This window comes from Gracilinanus agilis, chromosome 4 (genome assembly GCF_016433145.1).
Source record: "Gracilinanus agilis isolate LMUSP501 chromosome 4, AgileGrace, whole genome shotgun sequence".
NCBI classification, from domain to species: domain Eukaryota; kingdom Metazoa; phylum Chordata; class Mammalia; order Didelphimorphia; family Didelphidae; genus Gracilinanus; species Gracilinanus agilis.
Genome location: NC_058133.1, coordinates 414,523,931 through 414,547,754, shown reverse-complemented (window position 1 = coordinate 414,547,754; position 23,824 = coordinate 414,523,931). Strand labels below are relative to the sequence as shown.

At 33.9% G+C, this 23,824-nt stretch overlaps 1 protein-coding gene across 1 annotated transcript in view; it reads left to right on the top strand.

Moving 5' to 3' along the window:
- LOC123246643 (nesprin-1-like) overlaps window positions 1-23,824 on the top strand; it is a 144,159-nt gene that overhangs the window by 17,841 nt on the left and 102,494 nt on the right. The window contains exon 4 of the mRNA XM_044675467.1: window positions 18,296-18,391. Coding sequence (XP_044531402.1) covers window positions 18,296-18,391 — 96 coding nt within the window. The remainder of the gene's footprint in view (window positions 1-18,295; window positions 18,392-23,824) is intronic.

Below are 23,824 nucleotides of genomic sequence, written 5' to 3'. Positions count from 1 at the left end.
AAGTTGTTTAATTTCCATCAGTCCCAGTTTCCCTTATCTACACAATGAGAATAATAATCATTTGTAGTGTTCACTTCAGAGGATTTTGGGGATTAAATTAATTAATGTATTAAAAGTTCTTCACAAATATTAATGGGCTAAAAATGTCCATTACACCAACAAGTACTACTACTGCTACTACTGCTACTACTACAACTCTATAACTATGATAACTGCTGTTATTCTTAAGAATATATCATGTTCAATCCTACTTTATGTTCTTGATCATGTTGTTTTCCATCCCCTAACTGGAATGTTCTTTCATTGACAGAATTAAATATTGCTTATGTTTTAAAGATAACACAAGTCTCATTTCTTCAATGAAACTTTTTATAATCAAAAGTCTAGATGTATGACTACAGCACATTCATTGATTTCCCTATCCTTTAAATCAATTACTCAATCAAATATTATTTTCGAGTGACAGTTTTGCCTGTACTAGATACTTTGTGGGGATACTAAGAACTTTCATTGAATGTAGGTCTATATCACATGAATAAGTATTTGATTATATCTTGTATCATTCATTGCAGGTCCATGTGCTTTAGGTTGATGTCTCCAACTAAAGTGAAAGCTCTTTACATTCAGTTATTCGGCAAACAAATATCTTCCAAGTAGTTGCTATGTGCTAGACTAGGTACTAAGATATAAATACTGAAAACTTGGTCTTTAGTCTCAAAGTAGTACTTGAAGTACCTAACACATGATTTTACAGATAGGTGGCTCAATAAAACTTCTGAGATAAAAAAATATTCCTTAATTGAATACTATTTTGGTCTCATTTTTTTAGAAAAAGAGCAGTGCGGTTAAGGGAATTGGTTATGTTATTCTCATTTTAAGCATGAGTCACTAATCTGATTCCTGAATTAACCTTAAATTCAAAGTAGTGTTTGAATATATATCTTGTACCTATCCCAACTACCCAAACAAAGTGTCGCTATTACTCATTTTATTTGGCTTGCAAAGTAGTAGTGATTTAATCATAGAATCACAGAAGTCATCTAATCTTTTGTCTCCCAAGATATTTTTAAAACTCTCAGGAAGCAGATAAGAATACGATTTTATGGTCTTCTGTAAGACTAGTTTAATATGTCACTGTAACATTCATTAGCAGCTAGGTAAGACAGCGGATACAGTACCAGGTCTGATGTCAGGAAGACATCTCCCTAAGTCCAAATCTTGCTTTCTCCAGACACTTATTAGCTGTGTGGCCCTGGGTGGGTGACTTAACCCTCTTTGCCTTAGTTTCCTCATCTGTAAAATGAGCTGGAGAAAGAAATGGCAACTCACTTCAGTATCTTTGCCAAGAAGATCTCAAATGGAGTCACAAAGTATTAGACACAACTGAAAAATGACTGAACAAATCACGTTAATTTATACGAGATGGTCCTTGTTATAAAAAAGTTAGAATTTTAAGGTAAATTTTGTATAACTTAAGGAAGATATTGATTGTTTTCATCAGTGTAAGATGAGAAGTATAAAAATCTTTGAATAACAATATGAATCAAAAAGTAGGATATATAGAAATTATCTTCAAATATTTATATGTTTCAGTATGAACTACTAAAATGTGAATACTAACTAATTGGGATTTTATATTTCATAGTGACAAATTTCCTTCAAGTCCCACCACCATGTACTGAGAAAGGAGCAGTTAAGATGTTTTTTGCAATAGTATATTTGGGTTGGGTGAGAGTTTAATGTATTCTACATTATCAATTGGACTGTCAGTTTTCATGGAGGGAAGCAGAAACAGACTGGAGCAGAGGAGAAACACAATCCAGGTGTGAAATAAGATGAGATGTTGAGAAGTAGACAGAGCAATAGAGGACAGACAGTGAGAGAATTGACATGGAAAAACCAAGAATAAAAAACCTGGAAGAAACCAGCAACTGGATTGATCATAATGGCATTGAGATGTAATGTAAAAAGTGATATCTGCCAATGGCTTTCTTTTCATTATGAGTGATATTTTTGTGCTTTTGTTTAAAGCAGGCTCTACACTAAAAACTAGGAAGCAGACATCATCTCCATTCCTAATATACTTTATTGGAGTACAAAATTTTAGCTTAATGAAATTCTATTACTAAATGGCACCCTTCTATAGCTGAATAGACTAACCAAAATGAAATGTGTGAGGTCCTTGAGGGCAGAGACTATTGTATGTGCAAGTATGTATGTGCAAGTATATGTGTGTATATTTGATAGACAAAAAGAATATTCGAGTGTGTATTTTTGTTTGTATTATATGCACTATGCATGGTACCTTGCATATCTTAGATTGGTGATGGCAAACCTATGACACACATGTGTCAGCACTGACACCTGTAGCCATTTTCGATGACACACGGCCGCATGTGGCCACATACAGAGAAGTATGGAGTCTCATGCCAAATTTGAAACATTTGCTGTAGTGTAGTGTAGACACTCTGTGCACTATAGATGACAATTCTATACATTAATTTACCTATTTTGGTTTATTAAATACAGTTATATATTACAATTATACGTTTTTGTGATTTAAACTATAAATATCATGAAATTATGGTTTTTTTCTTGAAGTGACACACCACTCAAGTTATGCTCAGTTTTTTGGCGAATTTTGACACCTCAAGTTCAAAAGGTTGTCCATCACTATCTTAGATAGTGAATAAATGCTTATTAGATTGGAAAAGTGAAAGGAGGGCCCAAATGGAAGACATTATTACTCCCTATGAGATGTATTTTACCCCAAATGTAAATGGTGAGCATGGATCCAGGTTGATCAGACATAGAACAAAAGCGAATCATTGTTTAATCTTAATAAAATCATACTCAGGTTTGCACAATTAGTTGCAAAAGTGACAATGGGAGGAAAATCGATGGGAAAAGGACATGAGGGGAAGAATTAATTGGTAGTAATAATACTGCAAAAAAAAGAACACATAGAGTTACAATAAAGCATTTAAAAGCATAAAGACAGCAAAAAGAAGTAGTTCAGAAGGGGACAGAGACAACCATGTACTTTTTTTACTATCATATTAAATTTAATTTACATTTGAAACTGTATCAAGCTCACAGTTACATATACAATCTTTTACATTCTTTATATATTGGAATTTATATGCTTGATTGTTAAGTTCATAATGAAATAGAAAACTGAATCAAAAAACAAAAGCAAAGACTGAAATGACAATACTAACCTGTACCTTAAATCTCTGTAGGACTCAGCTTTATAGGCGCCTTCTAGTTGAGTATGACACTGATTTCCTTTATCCCTTTTCTAGCCTTTTATATGCTTCAGGAAAAGAATTCCTTTGTTTCAAAGAGCTTTCTTCACCGCGGCATTATTTTGCTCCTTTGGTTTTGTTTTATATGACAATATAGACCTAGAGCTGAAATAGTTTGGATAAACCATTAGCTTGAGAAAGGATGGTACAGATCATTGAACTCAGTAAATCAATCTAGAGCAAAAACGTTGACTGTACAAGTGACAGCATCATAGATTATGTGACTAGTCAAAACTTGAAGTTAAGGAATTGCTACTTGAGATTCAAGGAAGTCCCTGCATCTGGTGTTCAATGAAAAACCTTTTTAAGTTTATGTTGAACTGCCAGTGTTATCATTATTATAGGGAATCTTTAGGAAAAATAGCATCATAATTCCAGGAGCTCTGGGAAGTATGATTAATACTTCATAATATTGAGGGTACCCAAGTGAAGATAGTTTTCACTTTGTGCAACTCCATCTTTATCCCTGAGCAATGTATATGGTGTCCTAAGAACTACACATCCATATTTCTAAACACTAGCACTTTTTGAGTTTGACAAATGGCATACACTGACATAATTGCTTAAGAACTGTGCAGACCATTTGGTCATGCTGAGAAAGATTTTTAGAGTAAATCAAGATGTGACTAAAGCGCATCACTAGTCCTCAGCTCAGCAGGTTTTGAAAAATGTGGTTCATAAATTTCTGGAATACTGCAAGGGCAATTAGCATAATGTATATTAATATCATGAAACTAAATTTAGAAGTCTCTTTTAACACTTCCATTCTAAATCCTTATTGTATTGTAGACCTCCTATAGGTCTACTTTGCTAAATATTGTCAATGGTTTTATTGTTCTGCAAGATGAGATATCAGTGAGAGGAGAAGATATTTGTAGAAGACAATAGCAACAGGATAAAACGGTTGACACATATTTAATTTCTTAATTTTTATACAAATGAAATGGGGTTTGTTGTAGCAAAAAACTGGTAGATAAGATGCCCATTGATTGGGGAATGGCTAAAGAAATTATAGTATTTGATCACAATGTAATAATTTTTTACTGAAAGAAATGATGAAGTGGGTGGTTTCAGAGAAATCTAGGGAGACATGTATAAACCGATACAGTGTAAAATAAGAAAAAGGACAGCAATTTAAACAAAAACAAAAATGTTGTAAAGACAAAAAATTTGTAAGATACAAGTACTCTGATCAAATCAATTATAAATCATCCTTTCAGAGGACCAAATATGACACATGCTTTATGTCTCATGATAGAGGTATGGTCTAGAGTTGCAGAATATGGCATATTTTTTCAGACCTTTCCATTCATTTTCCTTAATTATGAATATTTCTTTTTTATGATAATATTTTCCTCAATTATATATAAAAACAATTTTAACCTCTCCCTCCTTCCCCTTCCTGAGACCACTAGCAATCTGATATAGATTTTGCATGTGCAAATTTGTGAAAGGGGACTCAAACAAAACAAATGAAGAAAAATGAAATATAGTATGACTTGATCTGTATTCAACCTCCATTAGTTCTTTCTCTGTGGGTGGATGGCATTTTTCACCATGGGTCCTTGGGGATTGTCTTGGATAGTTGTACTACTACGAATAGCTAAGTCATTCACAATTGTTCATCATATGGTATTACTATTACTGCATACAATAGTCTCATGGTTCTGCTCACTTCACTCTATTTCAGTTTATATAGATATTTACAGGGTTTTCTCCAATATTTCTTCTCATTTCTTTTAGCACAACCATATACAGCAATATACCACAATTTGTTCAACCATTCCTGAACTGATGGACATCCCCTTAATTTCCAATTTTTTTGTCACCACAAAAAACTTACAAGTAAAATATTTCCCTTTTTCGATATTCTTTTTGGGATACAGAATTAGAAGTGATATTGTTGGGTCAAAGGCTTTGCTCAGTTTTTAAGCCCTTTAAGCATAGTTCCAAATCATTCTACTGAGAGCATCATAGTGTATTTGTGCTGTCTCTAAAGTTTAGCTTATAGCCTCCTACATGTTTCTCCTTATCTGGATCAAATTTGAGTGCCCTGCAGGTACAATAAAATAAAGATATTGAACCTAAAGAAAGTTAGAAACTAATGGAATAAAGTATCTATTCTATAATGCAATTGTATTTAATCTTCCAAAGCTACAGCAAATCTACTGAATGATTAGATCAGTTCCCAATTTTCGCACATGTATTATTTTCCTCCAACATGTATTATTTTCCTTTTCTGTCACTTCAGCCAATCTGATAAGTGTGACTTGGTACCTCAGAATTGTTATAATTCGTATTTCTATAATGAAGTGTTATTTAGAACATAGTTTCATGTAACTATAGATAGCCTTTTTTTTCTTCATCTGAAATCTCTTCATATTCTTTGACCATTTATCAACTGGGAAATGACTGATATTATAAATTTAACTCAATCTTCTATATCTTTGAGAAATAAAGCCTTTATCATAGATTCTTGATGTAAAAATTTCCCAACTTTCTGGTTTTCTTCTAATAATTATGAATGTTTCTTATAAAGGTCTTTTTTGTCTTTTTTGCTGAATTTGGGGGTAGAATAGGGAGGGACTGGAAAGGTAGTGATGAGATTGCCAAATAATAAAAGGCCCTAGAAATATGTTTTTGAAATGAACAGAAGAGTATATGGTTACATTATTGAGATTATTGTTTAATCTTTCTAATTTGTGAAGTATCATAGTAAGCCATTTCTATTTTGAGAGGTAGAAAATAAAAATACCCTAGTTTAAGCTTAAAAGTTTCATTGTGGATCTCATTATAATCTGACAATATTCATTTTAAAATATCTTTCATAATCAATGTTCTGTTGCATCAACCAATAATAAGAATTAATAGGTAATAATAACAACTTGCATTTACATAACATTTTAATATTTACAAAGTATTTAAAATGTTATTTTATCCTCAAAACTACCCTGGAGGTAGTTGCTTTTATGATCCTAATTTTAGAGATAAGGGAAATTGGGAGATATAGATGAAAGAACTTTCCTAGGTTTACATAGCTAGTAGGTTTCTAGGACTGATTTAAAACTCAGATCTTCCTGATTCCAATTCCAGCTCACTATCTACTATACCATCTGGATGCCTCTTTAGACAAACATGGAAATTCAACAAAACAAACATTATTTACTTCTTTTCTAATGTATGGAAGTATTTTGCATAACCTTCCAAATTTTGTGCAGTTTATGCCTCTTATGACAGTTTTCTTTCTTTCCCTTATGATAGAGCCTATATTAGTGTATACAAGTGGCATCTGAGAACCCTGACTTGTGTTGCACTAATTTGAGGCTATTTTTCACCCTTGACCACTGATGTTGCCATCTTGACCAGGTCTATGCATTTAAATAAATGTAGGCCAACAAGACTGAAAAAAGAATATTAAATAGTCTTATGAATGCAATAGAAAAAACATATATTCTGAATAAGACCAAGAGCATAACACACATACTCTTGATATTGGAAGGCAAAGATCTGGTTAATAGATGTAGTGGAAAGAGGATTGTTATGGAAAGCAAGTCCCTTAAAAATTTTTAGCCATGTAAAGTCTTACATTCAGTGTTCTGAATCCATCTTCTCAGTTAGATTAAAAAGAAATTAATATCTACATCTGAAATTTATATAGTTCTTGAGGTTTACAAAACATTTTATATTTTATTGTTCATCAGTCATTCAGTTGTGTCTGACTCTTCATGACCCAATGGTCTATAGCATGATTATCTTCTAGTCATGAAAGATTCCTCTTGTTTCCATGTGTTTAGTACTAGAACTGTGAAAAGGTGACCAGAACTGAATTATGGAGACCTTCACTGGCTTTGTAGTATCTTGTTTGTGATTTGGAGCTCATCAAATGCTAAGCTATCAGTGGTCCTGCTAACTAATCTGATTCAGAACCGTAGACAGTTCACACACACCACAACCTGTAATACAAAGCTTAAAACTACAACTTGGCTTTTTAGAGTACAGGAAAAGAAAAGAAAAACTTTCTAAATATAATTTTACTTTCCTGAAAGGGAAGATCATTTACATTCATATGGTGTTTCAAATTTTTTAGATTTTTTTTCCTGGATATTAGTAATTCTTAGGAGGAGCTAATGGAAAAAGGTTTAAGAGTTAAATCACTAGATTTAGATGTGAAAAATAGAATGCTAACAGTTTTGGAAAGATTTTTATTTATGAAAAGAATTAAAAGAAATTGAAAGTTAAAATTTTAAACATTTAAAAAATCTGAAATGAAAGAAACTTCTTTAAGATATGCTGTTTAATATATATATCTACATTAGGAATTGGGGGGGAAATTATTTTTTAGTATTTCTCTTCAGTTGCAAAGTATTTTTGATGAATTATTTCTTGCTAAATAACAAAATAAACTCCAACTTTTACTGATGACATTATATTACAATGTAATACTTCTGTATTATAAATATTGTGACAACAGTAAGATGAGACAGGGTGGGAAAGGAGAGTACAATCTGTTCTCAAAGAAAGCTCTTATTAAGGCAGAAATGCTTACAAAAAAATAAAAAGATATAATCAAAGTATTTATATACTTTTCCCAGATGTAAATTTTCCAAACTTGTTTGTGTAATTATCTGTTTTTAAGTTTGTTTTTATTTCAAGACAAAGCATTTATACTTCCAAAATATGTAAAACATTACAATTTGGAAATATATTCTATTGCATTTGCTCACAAAATTAATGCTATTTCCATACTTAATGCCTTTGATAATTCCATCTAGAAATGGCGGGGTATCTCTAGAATAAAACTAATAATTTTCTGAATAGTAAAGAAATTTAAGCTTATTAAACTTTTAGCTATCAGATATTAAAGATGCCTGGTCTGGTAGCACACATCTCTATTCCAAGCTATCAGGAAGGAGTGAGGCTAATGAATCTCTTGAACTTGAAAATTCTGAGCCACTGTGGGAAATATGTGTCTGTGCTATTTAGTATTAATATGAGAGGAATTGGGTACAACTACCGGAATGCCCAAGTTGGAGCAAGCTGGCCCACTCTGGAAATGGTACAGATAAAAGTTCCCCTATTTTTTCATCTGGAACAGTAGGACCAAACTTGTAAATAGACTATGAGTGTTGGGTCCCACCCCCACCCACCCGATCCCCTAGACCGAGTGCTATACCCCTCCCCACCACAGAGTGCTAGGCATACCCTGCCCCCTTGTATCCCACACAGGGGAGGGAGAAAGCACTCCCATTGGGCTGCTGGGCAGAAGAGTGGGTGATGTGAAAAAAATGTCATCAGACACGAAGGAGAGGGAGAAGGGAACAACTCCTCCCAAGTCCCTCTGCCTTTCTAGAGTGAACTCTTGTGGGGGGAGTGGAGGGCAGCTGTGTGCCCACAGCAAACTCTTTGTGTGCCATCTTTGGCACCCATTCCATAGGTTTGCCATCACTGGACTATGCAGTTCACAGAGTTAAATAGAGAGACCATCTTTTTAAAAAAATCTTGATGTAATGAAAGAAGATGTATTGCCTTTAATTAGCTTTAGGCTGATAATGAGATATAATTATTAGCTTGAATGTTATATCATTTCCAGTCTGCCAACTACAAACTGTCTGAAAGATATTTCTACATTAAATTTAAGCTTAATCTTTTCCCTTGCCTCTTCTGATTCACTTGGGTAGTTGACCACACAAATCAATCCTTTAATTGTCCATGTTGTTGTTTTTTTAAAACCTTCTGAAATAGCTGCCTGATGGGAACATAGCCCTCAACATGCCCTTTCATGAGGCACTTCCACTTTCATGAGTGATTTCCAGAGTGATTGTCTTCAAGAGATGAGTTATTGGAAATCATTTACTGTTCCACTATGATGTCTCTTAGTATACAATTCTTGTGTCTGTCAACATATACTGCACTAGCCAAACTTTGTGGGTCTAGGCATTAGACTCTAAAAATGGGAACAGGTGGGAAAAGCAGGAGTTTTTTTTTAATGAAGTTTTAATATTAGTCCTTGTGAATTTAACTCTATTAATAAAATAAGATTCTGACAACAAAACCTTAAAGGAGAACTATATATATTTCTTATCCCTCCTTAGTAGTTTTTGCAATGAAATCCTTATATAAATCAACACATACATGCATATATATGTACACACATATATGTAAATACATATCACATTTTATATTTTTGTAAATGTTATACTGGTTATAGAGCTTAGTTCTATACCTAAAAGATCTGGGTTCATATCCTGCCTTTGACACACACTAGTTTAGTGGTCAATTAACTAGTCCATGCTTTTGGCAATCATTTCAGATTATAAATTGGTGAAGAGGTGCTGATTTGCATTGGTAGAGAGAATTTTCCCACCTAGGAAATATTTTACACCTGAGAAATCACTGTCTCTATCCCTATAAATTTTACTAACCATAAAAAATCATAGGACAAAATTGTACTCCAATCTCCTATTCTTTAAATAAATGAAATTTGATCTGAGTCAGTTTTCAGAACTTTCAAAAAATCTACTGAATATGACCTGAGTTTTCTTCCTAATTTCTTTTTTTTTTAAAGTAAGTATGTATATAGTTCTGATTTTCCTGATTTCATCATATGACTTCAAATTTATAAAAACATTTCCTTATGTCTTAGTTTTATAGCATTATTCTATTGCAAAAATGTGATAGAATTTAATTAGTCATTATCTAATCATTTGCCATATTTTTTGAAAATTATTTTCCATTACAAATTGAATAAAATGAGTATTTTTACATAGTGGATTTTTTTACTTTTTGTCATAATTGGGGATAGAACCTTAGCAATGGAATTCCTGAGTCAAAAGTTAAGGTCATTTTTGGAACACTTACTATACAATATTATTTTCTGTAAAATTTCCATCATTTGAAAGTAACAACATGAACATATTAGAGTGCCTGTTTGCTTACAACCTTGCCAACTTTGGATTTCATCATCCTCCCTCCCCATATTTTTCCTGTTCTAGTGTGTGTAAGGGGATATCTTACTTTTATCTTTTAATTCCAAAGATTAGAGATTTTGAACATATTTCATAACAGTTATTAATTGCTTTTCTCACTTTGTAGGTCGTTGGTTCTTCTCAGTGTCAAAATTCATGGGATTTGGATATGGATCCAGAAAAAATATTTTACAACTTTTAACCATTATACCATTATCATTTTTTAATTAATTTTATTTTCTCCATATTGCTTATTTTTGTAAGTGAGTAATCTTATAAAATCAAAACTCCAAAACATAAACCCAAATAAACAATTGAAAAATCACAAGCTTTCTTCTACATTCTGACTCCAACGGTTCTTTCTCTGGAGGTGGATAGCATTCTTTTTCCTAAGTTCCTCAGAATTTTCCTAGGTCTCTGTATTGCTGAGAGTAGTTAAGTATCACAATTGATCATCCCACAATATTGTTGTTACTATGTTAATGTTTTCCTGCTTCTTATTTCACTCTGCATCAATTCATTTAGTTCTTTCCAGCTCTTTCTGAAATCATCCAGTTCATCATTCCTTAAAGAACAATAGTATTCCATCACCATCATATACCACAATTTGTTCAGCCATTTTCCAATTGATATACCATTTTTATTTTTAAAAATCTTTCATTTTAATCACTTTGTTGTACAACAGCATCTTTTTTAAATGTGTTTTTTCTAACATTATTAATCCCAGTTAACAAACTTTGAGGACGTACTTCTGGTTTTCTGATATATGTTGAAAGAGTGTTTATTATGTAGTGAATGCTAACAATCTTAATTGTAGTATCTTTACTGCTGATTTCAGGCAGGACTTATTTACATAGTTATATATTGTATGTTTCCTCTGAATTGACAGATGATGACCTAAACCATTGAGGAAGAGGAAATAATAATTCTCTGAGAAAACAAAGAGTAGAGGAAAAGAAATAATGTTCTATCTTTGCCAAGTGGTAATGGAAAATAATCACTCTGAAGTTTAAAGAATTTTTTTAAAACAGGGAATGAAGTAACAACAGCTTTTAGATAATCGAAATTATGATTCAAACAGACTTTCATCTTCTTGAACCCAAAACTAATTGCAATATTTAATTTTATTATTATCAACATGTTCAAACTGTTGCCAGTTATTGGAACCCAGAGTTTATGCACATCATTAATGTAAGCTCAGAAATTAGTTTGCCTCTTTGCTAAAGGCATATCATAGTCTCTATGTGTAGACTTTTCTTTCTACTTGCTGAGCCCGGGATTTATGTTATTTTTTTCCACATCAAAACTATTGCTGCTGTTTGCTGACACTTTATAAATTCATTTTATAATGTTTTATGAACTCAGGTTTTCCTCTGAGTGCTATTAGTCTATGGAATGGAATCTACCTAAAACCAAAACTTCCAGAGTTTACTATTTGTTCTAGAAGAACAAAAAACAAAACTAGAGCTGGATGATGATGCTCACTAGTGCCTGACTTATATATTGTCCACCTACATCTAATGAGAGGGTGGAAGAGAAACAAATTGTATGCAGAATATGAGAAAAGAAGTTTTGTGACTATCTCAGACTGCAGATCTGAGTCAGAGCCAGTGAGTGCTCACTTTCTCTTGTTTTTAACACTGTTTGGTAGAAGTGAACTAAAAATAAGGTGATGATATTATTATCTGTCATATCTTTTCAGATAGTCTCTTAAGGGCATACTTTTGAGCATGCTTGGAAAAAAACACATTTGAATCATGCACACAAAAAAAGATTTCTATGGACCCAACTTCCTACCAAATGAGATAACATTTGTAAAGAATTTAGCACAGTGTCTGGCACATAGAAGGGTTTTAATAAATCCTTCCTTCATTCGTTATTGCTTTCTTTTCCTATCCACCACAATCCCTAGCACCAAGCTTGTCACATAAGTAATAATCAATAACTGTCTATGTGATTGCTTTAATGGAATTGAATCATGATATTTGAAAAGCTATTTTGTTTTAGTTACTATTAAAAATGATGATGTAAATACACATGAAGCATATTTAATGCTAATTATTAAGTACTGCAAAGTGGATTAAATTAGGTCTAACTTTTGTACTCTTGAGGGGGCGGGGACAAGCTTAATTAGAATCTTTTGATATTCCAACTTTAAAAAAGCTTTAACTAGTCCATTGGACAATTCACTAGTTGAAAGCATTTTACAATATTCGCTTTATGCATTGACAGTGGCAGAAAGGACAAAGAGAAAAGTTTGGACTCAGGAAGACATGATTCAAGTCCAACTTTGGATACATATGGTCTATATGACCTCAGACAGGTCACTTAACTTCTCAGGGCTACAAATTGACTCCCAGGTTGCTGAGCAGGCTAATCTGCACTGATGTGGTGTTTCCTCACTGGCAGTTCTCCACATAAATGAAATCGCAGTTCCTAGACTAAAAAGAAAAAAACAGTCCTTTACCACTGAAACCTTTATTCTGAGTTGAATGAGTATGTCTTGAATTTGAGTGTTATCCCTCTAAAAAGAGGCATTATGCTAAAATATAAAGAGCAGTGATTCTAGAGTCAAAATCTGTATTCTAATTCTACTTGTCACATTTAGAACCAATGTGAGTTTGGGCAAGTCCAGACCTCTCTGAACCTCATTTTCTTCCTTTATAAAATAAAGAGATTGGGCTGGATATCCTTTGAGGTTCCTCACAACTCTAGATATTTGATTCCATATGAAATATTTTTGTTCTGAGGAAATAAGCAGATTATCTACAATAACCACAAAGGACAGAGAATCATTTGTAGAAATACTAATTATTTTGTGTATGTTTTCAGGATTTTCCAACATGTCTATGGAGAAACACCTTATTTTATAATAGTTTAACAAACAATAAAACATGTACTTCCTTCTCTGCCCCATTCTGGGGAGCAGTTTGAATTTAATTAAGTTAAACTGATGGACATGAATTTCTGTGTAGGGGAGAGGAAAAATTCAGAGACTCATTTCCCTTTATTAAAATATTAATAATTATATGGCCATGGGAAAGTCATTTAACCTCTGTCTGCCTTGGTTTACTCATCTGTAAAATAGGGAAAATGATAGCAAACATTTCCCAAGGTTGTAAGGATCAAATGAAATTTTAGATAAATAGATAGATATACATATATATACTTTTACATATACACACACACGTATGTGTGTATAGTGATTTAAAACCCTTAAAGTACTAAATGCTACCTCTATAGAAATAACAATCATAATGATTACTTTTTTTTTATCCTGGGACTCCATTCTAGGAGCATAGGGCCACAACCAGTAGGCAATGGGACACACAGTCGCTCAGGGTCACCCAGCTGGGAAGTGTCTGAGCCCGGGTTTGAACCTAGGACCTTTCATCTCTAGGCCTGGCTCTCAATCCTCTGAGCTAGCCCAGCTGCCCCTACTTTAGGTTGCAGTTTCTTTAGCAGATGTAGTTTTTACAGGGTGGGGTTGCTAGCCCCACGCCCAACCCTCCTCCTTTTTTTCATCCGGGCTAGGGACTGTCCTTGGCCCAGGAGTGGTAAGGGTGGGCAGTAGGAGTCAAGTGACTTGCCCAAGGTCACACAGCTGGAAGTGTCCGAGGCCGGACTTGAACCTAGGACCTCCATTATTACTCCCCCCGAATTGAGAACTGCTGGTGTAACCCTTCTCACTGTGCACAAACCCATACATACTTCTCTTGACTGCTCAATTAGTTGGTTTAAGGAAGCTAACTAATCAACATAACAGAGTGTCTGCTTCCAGCAGGGTAAATGGGTCTTTCCCTGAAACAGGTATAGGAAATTATATCTACCTTTAAGAGAGTGATAATCTCTGCCCTAATCTTAGGGGGGTGTCTTTTTTCTTTCCTTTTTTCTATCAAAGAACCAAGATGAATGTTCACCGTGATAGTCATGTTCCTCTAAAAAGGAGGATGAGTTTTGTAGAACATGGAAAAGAGGTGCAAGATTTTAATTCTTTGTGTTTGTTTGTGTGTGAATGCATAAGATAGATAGATAGATAGATAGATGGAGAGGGGAGGGAGAGGGAGAGGGAGAGGGAGAGAGAGAGAGAGAGAGAGAGAGAGAGAGAGAGAGAGAGAGAGCTCTCAGATTGTTCCATCAGAAAAAAAAACATTTATTATCTGGAAGACACAATTGGCATTGTTCTGTGGAGTCTGGAATTGTCTGTTGATTGATACTGTGCACTGGTAAGAATTAGGAGCTTTATTGTATTATATTTCCCAAGTGTTAATCTTGTTCTCTGTACTACAGTAGTTTGACCTTTTTTTAAAATTATTTTCATCTTTTCCAGCATTGTAACCTGAATTCACCAAAAAGGTTATCTTTCATCTAGACAGCAGGAACAGAATTTTAATTGATCTTTTAAGATAAAATATATGAATTATAGTGTCTCAGAAAAAGAAGTATAAATGCTGTGATCACAGAAATGAAGATGATTATATTTGACCATATAATAATTTTGCCTCTGATCTTCCCATGTTTCAATAAGATATTAATTTTATACTATGGTAGTATATTAGACATTAATGGGTACATTACCTTCAATTTATAGTTGAAGAGAAGAGATCTGGAAAGTTTAAGTGATGCCCAAGTGAACAAAGTAGAAAAGCTAGTGTGTAAACTTCTCGATTAAGTCCTTTGACTCTATATCCAGACTATTCATTTTTGGGCTGCTTATAATTTCATTAATACAAGGAGATGCCAGTGGTGAAACTGTGACAACCTCTTATTCTGCATGCAATTCTCTAAGACTTCTAAGTTCAGATCGGGTGCCCATCTGCATAGGTAGGAGTTTCTTCAGAATATATCAAAGGTAGAATTTGAACCCAGAATTCTTGCTTCCAATGAGATACTCTTCCAATATAAGGAGAAGTATGTGGAGTGTTTGGGGAGGACTAGCATGTCTGGGGTCATGGCTTGCTGAGCCCTTTTCAAGGCTGTGTGCACCCCTGGCACCCAACACACCTGTGGCTCCAAGAAGCTGTAGCATGTGCAGCAGCTATATTCTAGTAAAACAATCTTGGCAGATAGTCTAAACTACGTTGAAGATATCTGACAGTCCTCGAATCTCTAAGTGAGGGGAATTATCTGTCTAAAGCATGTAAAGATTTCTCTAGGTACAATGGATGGATGAGAATAATTGGGTCCAATGGTCTTGAAGATGACTAAAAGCAAGTGGATTTCTTAGTGCTTGTCAGACATAGAGGATGCCATATTCTTCCACTGCATGCTAGACCAAGCCATTCCTAGTCATCCTGACATTTGTCTTGTCACTGGGCTTCAATGACTCTGGAAGAGAGTGAGGCTGATAATTTTGTTCAACTCTGCCTCACTTAAATCTAATTCATGTGTAAGCCAGGACAGCAGCCCATAACATCACTGGTCTTCCTGGCAAATGAAGGATGAACAACATTTCAATATGGAATGAAGTCTACCATGTTGTAGAAATTTACCATGTTATATGCATGGCAGACATTTTCTAATATAAATTTTCTTTGCCTAATTTATGGGCCTGCTGAACTGCTTTAATTTTCTCACAAGGGAAATGCTTTTCTAGAAATGAATGCATGTTGCTTTCTTCATCCTGTGAAGTGTGATGTCTAATAATCATCTCCTGTGTGGAAAAACACAAAACCATTTTCTAGCATTTGTTTTGTCTGCAACTTTAGTAGTAATGTCTGTTTAGGGGCTTACTCATCTAAATCTTCATATCATCAAATTTTATCATTAAATGCATTAATCCTGGGTGTATTATTCTATATGATAGATTTCAGGGTAATTAATCATTTTTCAGAACGAGACATCTAAGCTAGAATAAACAAACATTGTCATTTGAAATATGTGTAATATTCTGTCCTAGTTTCTGTTAAGCCTAGAGTAGTTTCCACAGTCAAATCATTTGGCATATTATATTCAGATAGTATTGAATATAACATATTTGAAAAGAATTTTTCTTGTCAACCTGACTCATACGGCTTTTCTCTTTCTATGTTTTGTCCTGCTCACCTGCTTTTTTTGTCTATACTTTATTTTTTGCCCACTCCTTCCAGTTTTTTAGTCAGAATCAAAGTATTTTTGGATTCTTGCAACAGTGGTGTATAGCTGCTCTCCAAACCATCAATGTCTCCTGCACCACCTTGTCAGATTAATCTTTTTGAAATATCACCTGATTCAAAAACCCACAATGCCTCCTCTGGTTAATTGCCTCAAATTTAAACTATTCAATCTGAGATATCAATTACTATGCTATTTATTAACTATTAAGCCTATCCCATAAAACTGTCATATACTTGCTTATATATTGCTTTAATTTTTTCTAGTTTTTGCATTTACATATGCTGTAACTAATTTAGCAAATTGCAGAACCTTAAGGATGTAAGTTGTAAAAGCAGTGGCTCATGATTGTGGGCCAGATGATCAGATCCAGTTGATATGTTCTTTGGTTTTTCTGGTGTTTTCTTCTATTTTTTAATTCCTTGTTATAGAGAATGACTTCCCAGTACAAGGAAATGTGGAAAGTGCTATATTCAGAAATAAAATGACATAAAAAACAAAGACACACACATATATGGATAAGAGGACACAGTCCCTTTCTATAGCATATATATGGTGTATATGTATCATATATACATATATATATATACATGATAAAGCTGTGGAGAATGTTCTTTTCTCCTTTTATATCTGGGAATGTGAATAAACTGTGTGTGATATGCATATAGTTTAAAAACTTTAAAAATTTTGATATGATTCTAGCTTTGGCTGACTTCTTTTGTCACCATCATAGTTTGTAAATGACAAATCAAATGGAGATGACAATGGCAAAATGAATGATAGATTAAACTATTTTTATTTTGGTCCAGACCTGTGCTTTTCAAAAAATAGGCAACTCGTGGTGTTGAATACTGACTGCCAGTGCAGATAGGCAATCCACTAGTCATAAACATTTCATAGATTATTAAAAAAATAGGTTAAGTGATTTGCCTCTGGACAGAACTATATCTGACCAAAATATATGTTTATCTTGATAATTTAATCAATAAATAATTATCTTTTAAATCCTTACCTTCTGTCTTACAGTAGTTAACAAGTATTGGTTGCAAAGCAGAAGAGCCATAAGGATTAGTTAATGGGGTTAAGTGACTTGCCATGAGTTACACAGCTAAGAAGCATCTGAGGTCAGATTTGAACCCAGGGCCTCCCATCTTCAAGGCTGACTCTCTACTGAACCACCTAGCTGCCCTTCAATAACTAATTAAAACAATGATAGGTAATATTTATATATGGCTTTAAAGTTTGCAAAAACATATTGTATCTATTTCATTTGTTCTGTATGGGAACTTATAGTTTACATTAGCAGTAGGAGAGATAAACTTATTTAATCTAATTTCTCTCAATAAATATTTCATGGAAAATTCCTCTTGATTAGAGATAGTCCAATATCCAGAATATAATTGCCCTATTCTCAATTCTTTTCTGGATCTACGATTTGAGTTTTCATTGATTGGCAGAATGAAATGCAAAAGCACTACCCTATATGTCTACCTGGGTGGAGTCACTTAACCTCTGTAGAACTTGGTTTTTGGTTTTGGGGTTTGAGGTTTTTTTTGGGTTTTTTTTTGTTTTTTTTTTTAGTCCCTAAGCTGAGGGGAAATAGGTGGTCTAGATGATCTGCAAGATACCTCCTAGAATTTGAACTAAGATTCATTATTGTATGATCTTTGCCCATGTTTTTATCTTTCTCATAAATTATCTACCATGTAAGCTTTACTGAATAAGCTCTGTTCCTTTCTCTTATTATTTTAGTTTCTTTGGAATAACTATCTTACCCTTGGCAATGTTTATCTATTTTAATTGTCTATTAGAAATGAAATACAAAATTATGTTGTCCCCCATTTCTTTTGTAGTCTTCAGTGAAATTGGTTGGAAAATATTAACTCTTAAAAATGTTGATAAATTTTCTTTTTTTCTTTATTTTTCTAGCGGAGTCCCCCATTGGTTGTAGATGACCTTTTTGAAGACATGAAAGATGGAATTAAGCTACTGGCTCTCCTGGAAGTTCTATCAGGGCAGAAACTGGTAAGTGTTTTTTTCCCTCTGACTCTAGTAAATAAACAATGCCAACAATATCTTTTGCTCAGGTGTATTATGTGATTTTTTTTAAACCAGGAAAATTCTACTAGTATAAAACAAGAGAGAAAAAAGTCTTTTCATAGCTTTATGAATTTCTCCTTTCTAGGAAAGTAGAAGTAGTTGTCTGTTGTTTAGTCATTTTTCAGCTTTGTCTGACTCTTTGGGATCCCATTTCAGATTTTCTTGGCAAATATACTTGCGTGGTTTGCCATTTCCTTCTCCAGATCATTTTAGAGATGAAGAAACTGAAGCAAAAAGTGTTAAGTGACATTCCCAGGGTCACAAAGCTAATAAGTGTCTGAGGCCATATTTGGACCCAGGAAGGTGTTTTTTTTCTAGCTATAGGCCTGAAAGTCTATCCACTGTGCCACCTAGCTGCCTAGAAGGAAAGAATTCAATTCTGTGCAGTGAGGACTTTTGTTAAAGTACCTGCTTTGTGCCAGGCACTCTGCTGACTGGGGATATGATAGAAGAAAGAACCAGCCTTTAAGAAGCTTATATTAAACTCTAGGCAATCAATGTGTATGTACATAGATAAGTAAGCAACAATATTTACAAAATAAATGCAAAGTAGCAGGTGAAAATAGAGACTCCATTCTCAATGGAGAGATAAAGGAAGATATTTAAGTGCATTAATTTCACTGTCAGAGAGAACACTGTCACTAGAGAACTGTCTTTAGAACCAGAAAGTCCTGGATTCAATTCCCATTTCTACTACATACTGCTATGTGACCCTGAATAAGTCCCTTAAGTTCTCAGTGCTCTAGGTCAGTGCTGTCAAATGCAAATGGCCCCTTTAGGTAGCAGGTTGACTCAGAAAACCACAAATTAATGTTATGTGTTGTGTTATGGAGTAGCTAAGTGGTACAGTGGACAAGAGCATTGGGCCTGGAGTCAGAAAGACTAGAGTTCAAATCTGACCTCAGACAATAGTTTTCTGAGGCTGGGCAAATCACTTATCTACTGCTTGAATAAAACTAGAGAAAGGAATGACAAACCACTCTAGTACCTTTGTCAGGAAAACTCCATGGAAACTTGGGTTAATAGGGTTATAAAGAGCAGGACACAATTGAATAACTAAAAAACAATAATGAAATGAGCATATTTTCATTTATTTTGTTAAATATTCCCTGGTATACCCCTCAAGTTTTTCTGACTGCTTGTTCCTAAATTTAATGCATCTGCCCTAGACAATACTCAAAGACCATAAATTTCAGAGAAGGCACTGGCTTATATTGGTAAAGAAAATTCCTTATGAGGAGCTTCCTAATCAAGGAAATTATAGGTCCAGTTCATAGTACTATTCCTAGTTTAGGGGAAAGAACTAAGAACTTGGTGAATTCAGAATGGCATGTTCTTAATGACAAGTGAACTAAGATTGAAAGGGATCTAGAAGTGTCAAAAAAGTGGGAAGGGCTTACATTCCAGACATAGGGTTTAGCTGGTACAAGGACTAGAGATAGGAGATATATTTACTGTATTAAGAATGGCAAGGAAGTATATTTATTTGGAATGTAAAATTTGTAAGCATAAGTAATGTGTAATGAGCTTGGAGAGATAGTTTGATGCAAATTGTAAAGGGTTTTAAGTGACAAATGGAGGTGTTTGTATTTTATTCTAGAGGTGGTAGGAGGCCACTAGAGTTTCTTAAGCAGAGATGACATACATAGTCATTTTTGTGCTTAGCAAAGGAGGATGCTTTGGAGGAGTAAAAGGCTGGAAGGTCAATTAGGTTATTGCAACAGTCCCATGAAAGAGGAAGAGTTTGAATTAAAATAAAGACTGAATACTAGAAAGAAAGGGATGGAGTTAGAACTGACAAGAATGATCAAATGATGAGGAATGATGGTTGAAGTCACAAATATTGGTAACTACACAAATATGTAGTACCTTTGACAGAAATGGGGAAATTGGGGAAAATAGGAGTTGGGAAGGATGCTGGGTTCTGTTTTGGACAGGATATTTAATTATATATATCTATGGCCCATACAAGTAAATATGTCCAACAAAGATTTGGAAATTTTGGAGCTGGGACAAAGATGAAGATTAGATATGCCAGGTCTACATAGCAATGAAAATTAAACCCACTGGAAACTGATAAGATTACTAAGTGGGAAGATACTGAGAGAAGAGAGAAGAGATTCCAGAACAGAAGTCTGGGGTTCACCCAATAATTGAGGGCTGGACTTGGAGTACAATAAGTGAAAATAGACTTGAAATGATTGGTCCAACAGGTAGAAGGACATTAAGAGACAGCAATATTTTTCTGTTATAAAAACAAACAAAAAAGAAAGGAGCATGTAAGAATGTTTGTTAATAAGATCAGAAAATGTAGAGATGTCAAGGAAGGTAAGGACTGAGAAAAGGACTTTCTATTTAATAGTAAGAAGAGCATTGGCGATCGTGGCGAGAGTACCATCTGTCAAGCGTTGGGGTCAGAAACTAGGCTTAAAGAGGTTGAGAAGTGAAGAAAACATGAGAAAGTGTAGGCATTGATAAATCTCCAGTAGATAACTTTTAAGCTTTGTGACTCCTGATAGAAGTAAATTCCTGTGCTTCAAAGACTGTTTGCCTGAATATGCACTCACATCACATATTTCAAGCTGCATTTTTAGTTGGATACATATTTACATAGTATAGCATCTATTTGATCATGGAGTAGTTAGATAAAGAAATTCCCAGAATATCAGAGATGGAAGAAGACTTTAGGTGCTATCTAATCAAACTCATATTTGAACAGAAATTTTTCTGTGACATCTCTTATAAAGGATCAGGCAATTTTCTCTCAAAAACCCTTAGATGTTGAGAAATCATATTACACATCAAGGCATCTAATTCTACACTGGGATACATGTTTCACCCTGATTATATCCTTTCCTATTTCCCTAAAAAAGCATGCCATACCTTGTAACAAAGTATAAAAAAGAAAGAGAAAAAATCAAACTAATTCACATATCAGTGAGTCTTATGGTTATATCACTTACGATCACTTTTTGTTTTCTTTATTATTTTAACACATTTAATTGAAGCATTTTGTTTTCATATCACAGTTAATTCCCTCTCCTTTTCCATGAAACTGAATCCTACTCAATGACAGAAATAATTCAGCCAAATTATCATGTATGGTGACAATATATTCTGACAATATATTCACTATTTTGCCCTTAGTAGCCTCACTTCTCTACAGTGAGAGAGGGTGTATATTTCATTATTTGTTCCCAGGGGTTCCTACTAGTTTTTCAGTTATTTAGAGTTCTACTTCATTTTGGTAGAGGAAGTTTTCATCTACATTGTTATAGACGTTGTAAACATTATTCTTTTGATTATGTTTGTTTCATTCTGCATCAATTCATAAAAGAACTTCTCATTTGTATAATTTCTTAGTGTATAATAGTGGCCCATAATATTAATATATAACAGTATTTAAACAGAGTTTTAAAGATTAAGTCACTTTTGTTTTGCTCTAAACTAATTTTAAAAACTTAATTGATCTTTTTTATTATGACTGTGTAATTATAATTATTTTGATTGATCTTTTTTTATAAATTGATTGTTTTCCTGATAACATCCGTCCCCATCCCCCTAACCATCAAGCCATGCCTTGTAACTAAGACTCAAAAAGAAAGAGAAAAAATATTTTGGCCAAAGTATCCACATAGCCAATGTGTCTGACAGTAAATATGCAATGTTATATACTCATACTTTCCTATCTATGGAAGGAGGGAAAGTTAGGGTATTTCTGATTTCTTCTTTGGGGTCAAACTTTGTTCTAATCATACAGTGTTTCTTAAAATTGTTTTTAGTTTTTCTATTTAAACTGTTGTACTTGTGTTCCTGGTTCAGCATATTCACCTTGCATCAGTTCATATCATGTTTCTCTGAATTCTTTATTGTCATTGTTCCTAATAATATAGTAATTTGCCCCTCTAGTCAGACACCATTTCTTCAACTAGTCCTCTGTCAATTGGTATATAATTTGTTTCCAGGGCTTTGTAATGCTCTGGCAAGGTAGCATACTTTCAAAACTTTAATGTCAACCAGCTAGCCAGCATTCTTTAAGTACTATATGTAAAGCACTACTAAATGCTGGTCATATAAAGGGGAAAACCAAAACAAAACAAAACAAAAAGCAATGTTCTTGACCTGAAGAAGCTCACATTCTAATGAGGGAAAACATGCAAATAACTATGCACATGTAAGGTCAATGTATAATGACCTCAGTACCTAATAGGTGTGTCACAGCCAATAGGAATGATTTCTTCTTCTTGTGGCTAGGACTGCATGTTGCTTATCCTGGCAGCAATCATCTATCCTCATAACTGTTTCTAGGACCATAAATAGCTGCTTCCCCCTCAGAGTCCCAACTTCACCCACTATAGGCTAAAACATGAAAACCTATTATGTAGCTTCAGAGGTTTCATGTTCTTCTTTCTCTTGCTTTTTTGCGTTGTAGTCTTTTATTTTTCAAATTATTGGATTCTCCTCTGCCTCCTTAAACTGTTCTTCTCTAAATCTCCAATAAAGTAGTTCTTTCATTCCTTAAAATAATCTAAAGAATACTTCATTACTCCCAGTAAAGACTGTTTCTTTATTCCTCTTATCCTTCAGTTAACCACAACCAGGGTTTTCTTTGCATGTTTTGCAGTGGCCTATTTCTCCTGGTCATAGGAGAGAATAAATTATTAAATAACAAAATATCTCTTTCCAATGTTTGGAATAATATAATGACGACCATAGAGAGTGGGTAAATTTTTTTAAACTTGATAAATAATATACATGAACTCATCCAGATATAATGAAGTAAAACATAGATTATACTGTTTCTATTATGTACAAATCTTTTAAGTATATATCAAATGGAACATAGTAATTCACTGCTTGTCTATATTCCCTTCTAAACTTCCTTAGAGCCCCTATTATTGTCGACATTATTATTACTGAAGGTTGAGTCTCATCAGAAAGTATCTAGCTTTAAGTGTTATGACATTGCATGAGGTAAAATTTTGACATAGATCTTACGACTGTATTAACTCATAAAACCTCACAAGCATGGTCAGAGCTTAAAAAGTACTCATCTGTGAAATAAATAAAATTAGGGATAGATAGATGGATGATAGGTAGATCAATGAATACGATATGTAGGTGGATCGAAAAATGATAGATAATGCCTATATAAAATCTCTTTGAGAATCCAGGATATATTATCCTTATATTTGTACATAAGTTGAAAAATTTAATTGAGTGTAATGCTAGTATTAATCTCAATGCTGTTCTTTTTCCAGTTAGAAAGAATGACTGTGTAATCTCTCACAATCTCTCTCTCTCTCTCTCTCTCTCTCTCTCTCTCTCTCTCTCTCTCTCTCTCTCTCTCTCTCTCTC